A 5,545-nucleotide genomic window follows, 5' to 3' on the forward strand; every position below is an offset into this window, starting at 1 on the left:
TATCAAGCCAAAATTTCATAAAATGTTTGCTTGTCCTGCAAAACACTCTTAAACCAAGTTACTTACAATCCACAGATTTGCTGTATGTGGCTTTCTACAGACCACTTTTCTGCACTAATGTTTTAGAGCCATTCTTTGTTTGCACAAACCACCGAACAGTCAGGACATCAGTCAAAGGCCACAGATGTCACCATTACAGATAGCAAAAAAACAGTGCTATTCAAAAGTGGGTGTTTTGAAAGCTACCGTCGTTTTTTTGAAACTTTCCCAAGTCTGATCATAATTTTGAAAATTACATATTTAGATGATGGATTAAATTTGTCCCTACCTATTTGTTATGTGACTCGGGTCCAACCTGTAAAACACATCAAAACATTTTCTACAGGCTGGTTCCTTTACAGAGTTAGTGATCATGCAAAAGGCAAATACTACTAAGGTACCAGCCAATCCTAAGAACAATACTATAGTCATTTCAAATCACCCAAATACAATTATTATTTTTTCTGCAAGTTGAGTCCTCCATCATGTCTGGCTTACTGCAAAACAATTTTCAAAGAACTCATAAAGATTTCACTTCGGACTTGTGTCAGTTCATGTCACTGTTTCTCATGGAAAACATGTTACTTTTGCATATTGTGATATGATTGACATGCTTTTGTAGCAGAGTAATTCTATACGTTTGAGATTTGCATTGCTCACCTATTGTATCAGCCGTACAATAAGCAACCTGTACAGTAGCTGTGATCCTCCTCGCTGGACACTCTTGTGGCTGGTCTAATGCTTGATCCTGGTTTACAGATCAGAAAACTGACATGGAAATGCTGAAGCTCATAAACATCATTAGGATCACTACGATTGTCATGACCTGGCTGTCAGGAATCATTCTGAATTCCTCGATTGTTGCTGTTTATATTGGAGACCAGGCATATGGCCAGCATTTTAGTGTCAGTGATAAGATTTTCCTCTCTACAGCTCTTCTCAACATTGTCCAGCAATGCTTCATCTCTGCATATAACATTCTGTATTACTATGCGCTGTATTTGCTATCGGCTAAGGAAATGTTCATTTTCCTATACATTAGTAATTGTTCTCTGATTTATGGCAGTTTTTGGTACAGCGCTTGGCTTTCCATCTACTACTTCTTGACATTAGTCAAATGCTCCCACCATTTCTTCCTCCAGCTGAAGAAGACCTTGTCCTCCTCTATTGTGCAAATTCTCATTACAACATTGTTGGTAATAGTTTTTTTAAATGCACCATGTATCTGGGCAATGGGTATAGTGCTTCCTCAGAATGAGACAATCAACCAATCAGGTAGCAATTACCAAATCACAATTAATCTCCCGTTCACTCTCTTTAACTTGGTGTGTGGCTGTTGTATTCCATTCCTGGCAACTCTCTTCTGTATTGGACACAGTGTGGCATCACTCTTGGGTCATGTGAGGAGAGTCCATCAAAATGTATCCCAGTTCACCTCCTCTCCACAGATCCAGGGTCTTCTCCGAGCGGCCAGGACAATGACTCTTCAACTGACCCTTAATACAGTACTCTGTGTGACGGTCAGTTCCACGTTTCTAATATCTCCAACTGTAACTCTTTCAGGGCTCATCCAGTCAACAATCATCATGTCTTTTTCTTCTGCTCAGGCCATGACTTTAGTCCTGGGGAACCCAAAGCTGCGTGATGGATTATTTTGTCGGGCTGTCCCATCTCGAGTCTGAAACTGAATGACCATGTCAAAAGATGAATGGAGGATTTCCACAATACATGTAAATGTGATCCTAAAGGTTATATCAGCTTTTAGAATAGATTTTAGAACAATTTTCAAATTAAATCTGTGTTTTCTGTTCCCGAAAGTTTAGCATTTTATGACCCACATCTAAATACACTTTCTGAATTTTTTTCTAAACCTCCTGTTGTGCTAAAAAAAAAAAAAAAAGTGAACTATGAGCAAAGTTATAAAAACATTCAAAAGTTTTGCTAAAAATAATTTTTGAAGACTAAAACACTCTCAGTAGATATAAATGTGTCAGTTAAGTCAAACAATCTTAATGGTATCCTATATAATAATGGCTGTGTCCCTGTGTCGTTGTGTTTTGGACAGCGCGCATGCGCGGCACGCGGGCGGACTTGGGACAGCACAGAAGGGTGGGTGCAGGTGGTGGGCATGTGTGTGTACGTGGGAGCAGGGCCTATGCGGGGGTGGGGTGGGGGTGGGAGAAGAGGGTGACAGGGTGGAGGCCGAGCCCTAGCTTATTTCTAGTCTTCTTATAAAGTATAAAAAATCTTCTGCCCCTAATGGACCATGCATGTCTTGTTATTTCCCACTTCGGGCTTGATTCACTAAACAGTGATATGACAGATAGCACACCTTATTAAAGATATCATACCTTATCAAAGATATTACACCTTATCAAAGTTAACATGCCTTATCAGAGTAGCATAGTGAGCGCTACCAACTTATGCCTGCTAATTGGCAATGGCACTCATCCTGCCCTGAGCCCCTGTGGGTTTGTAGTGCTCTCTATGCTACTCTGACAAGGCGTGTTAACTTTGATAAGGTGTGATATCTTTGATAAGGTGTGATATTTGAGTTATCACGGTTTAGTGAATCAAACACATGTAGTGGGACAGCTTTCCTCCTGGTGCAGCAGCAACAATGGATTCAGGAGTAAGAATCCGGTCAGTCACATCTAACACTTCTAGGGACAGGAACAGCTTCTTCCCTCAGGCTGTAGCCATGCTTAATGCAGAACCATGGTACATCTGCTAGGACTTGAAAGCATTACAGCATAGAACTGAAAATCAACACTTCTCACCCTGTTTTTTGTTGGCACTATAACTTACATACTGTCCTTGACTTGTAATATATATACTATCTAGTGGCCAAAAAATAAAAATACAACTGCATATGTTTAAATAAATTTAAAAAAATAAATCCCCCATTACTTTAAAGCCCTCATTTCCCCCACTGCTATAGTTACCAAAATAAAACACTTGTTAAAAAAAAGTAACAGCCTTAAAATAATAATAAATAAATACTTTAAGGACTCAGCTTTTTAATATATATATGTCATAAGAGTATATTTGCAAATAAGGGCTTGTAATTGAGACGTCTCCAGGACTTCTCAAGAGCCACTCCAACACTATGGAACTCCCTACCTCCACCCATTAGGGCAGCCCCCTCCTTCAACACCTTCAAGAAGGCCCTCAAAACTCACCTTTTCACTCTGGCCTACCACCCCTCACAATTGCTCTAAACTCACAGCTGAACTCTGGTCCCCTACCATTCGTGTCCCTACCTCTCCCTCTAGATTGTAAGCCTTTGGGCAGGGTCCTCCTCCTCCTTATGAGTCCTACCTGATCATGCACCTCCATTACTGTAAACCCATGCTATGCATTTGAGTGAACCTAACTTGCCTAATCTCCATGCTCCCATCCAGTGACTGACTAAGCACTACCTTGTACTCATACTGTGCTGTGTGATCTGGTTTTCTTGTATTCCTGTATTGTTTGTCATATTGCTGTATGTCACCCCTAAATATTGTCTATAACCTAAATTAATGTCCAGCGCTGTGTAATATGTTGGTGCTTTATAAATACAATAAATAATAATAATAATTATTGATATTGTATAAAGAAAGAAATACATAACTGAGAAAATACACCTTTATTTCCAAATAAAATATTGCCCCCATACATTGTACAGTCCTAGGAACAAGGTTTAAATGTTGTAATAACCGAAACAAATGGGAAAATAAAACATGTAGGTTTTATCAACCATAGCACATTGTTATTTTAAAACTATAATGGCTGAAAACTGAGAAAAAATGTTTTTATTATTTTTTTTCTTATTACTGCAAATAAAATAAAATAATTGTTTGCAAAAGGTACCACCTATAAAAAGCCTAATTTGTGGTAAAAAAAACAAAAACAAAAAAACAATATATAGATCATTTTGGTGTGAAAAGTAGTGATAAAGTAATTGGGTGAATTAATGGGAGAAGTGTGATATGTGAAAAGGAAAATAACCTGTGGTAGGGAAGTGGTTAACTATAACCAACAAAATCATTGCTATCTGTTGGCTCAACCCAACCTTTTTTTTTTGTATGGAACTTATCCAGTGACAGTTGCTACTTTTTAGAATTTCACGGAAACGTGACATTGTACAGTCCCTACACTAAGATTTAGTACAATTAAGTACAATCCTGCAAAGTCAAAGAGAGAAGAGCCATTGGCTCAGTTATGATGACGTGACGTGCATAGACATTTTTTGCTTGTATATCAAGACGTTGGTTGTATATCAAGCCAAAATTTCATAAAATGTTTGCTTGTCCTGCAAAACACTCTTAAACCAAGTTACTTACAATCCACAGATTTGCTGTATGTGGCTTTCTACAGACCACTTTTCTGCACTAATGTTTTAGAGCCATTCTTTGTTTGCACAAACCACCGAACAGTCAGGACATCAGTCAAAGGCCACAGATGTCACCATTACAGATAGCAAAAAAACAGTGCTATTCAAAAGTGGGTGTTTTGAAAGCTACCGTCGTTTTTTTGAAACTTTCCCAAGTCTGATCATAATTTTGAAAATTACATATTTAGATGATGGATTAAATTTGTCCCTACCTATTTGTTATGTGACTCGGGTCCAACCTGTAAAACACATCAAAACATTTTCTACAGGCTGGTTCCTTTACAGAGTTAGTGATCATGCAAAAGGCAAATACTACTAAGGTACCAGCCAATCCTAAGAACAATACTATAGTCATTTCAAATCACCCAAATACAATTATTATTTTTTCTGCAAGTTGAGTCCTCCATCATGTCTGGCTTACTGCAAAACAATTTTCAAAGAACTCATAAAGATTTCACTTCGGACTTGTGTCAGTTCATGTCACTGTTTCTCATGGAAAACATGTTACTTTTGCATATTGTGATATGATTGACATGCTTTTGTAGCAGAGTAATTCTATACGTTTGAGATTTGCATTGCTCACCTATTGTATCAGCCGTACAATAAGCAACCTGTACAGTAGCTGTGATCCTCCTCGCTGGACACTCTTGTGGCTGGTCTAATGCTTGATCCTGGTTTACAGATCAGAAAACTGACATGGAAATGCTGAAGCTCATAAACATCATTAGGATCACTACGATTGTCATGACCTGGCTGTCAGGAATCATTCTGAATTCCTCGATTGTTGCTGTTTATATTGGAGACCAGGCATATGGCCAGCATTTTAGTGTCAGTGATAAGATTTTCCTCTCTACAGCTCTTCTCAACATTGTCCAGCAATGCTTCATCTCTGCATATAACATTCTGTATTACTATGCGCTGTATTTGCTATCGGCTAAGGAAATGTTCATTTTCCTATACATTAGTAATTGTTCTCTGATTTATGGCAGTTTTTGGTACAGCGCTTGGCTTTCCATCTACTACTTCTTGACATTAGTCAAATGCTCCCACCATTTCTTCCTCCAGCTGAAGAAGACCTTGTCCTCCTCTATTGTGCAAATTCTCATTACAACATTGTTGGTAATAGTT

The 5,545-nt window shown here is 38.4% G+C and overlaps 1 protein-coding gene across 1 annotated transcript; it reads left to right on the forward strand.

Moving 5' to 3' along the window:
- The first annotated feature begins 812 nt into the window (after positions 1-812).
- On the forward strand, positions 813-1,721 carry LOC137526210 (taste receptor type 2 member 9-like). Its single transcript, XM_068247427.1, has one exon. It carries the CDS (start codon positions 813-815, stop codon positions 1,719-1,721), a length of 909 nt encoding a protein of 302 aa, XP_068103528.1.
- Positions 1,722-5,545: the final 3,824 nt, after the last annotated feature.

Source organism: Hyperolius riggenbachi, chromosome 7 (assembly GCF_040937935.1).
Source record: "Hyperolius riggenbachi isolate aHypRig1 chromosome 7, aHypRig1.pri, whole genome shotgun sequence".
Lineage (NCBI taxonomy): Eukaryota > Metazoa > Chordata > Amphibia > Anura > Hyperoliidae > Hyperolius > Hyperolius riggenbachi.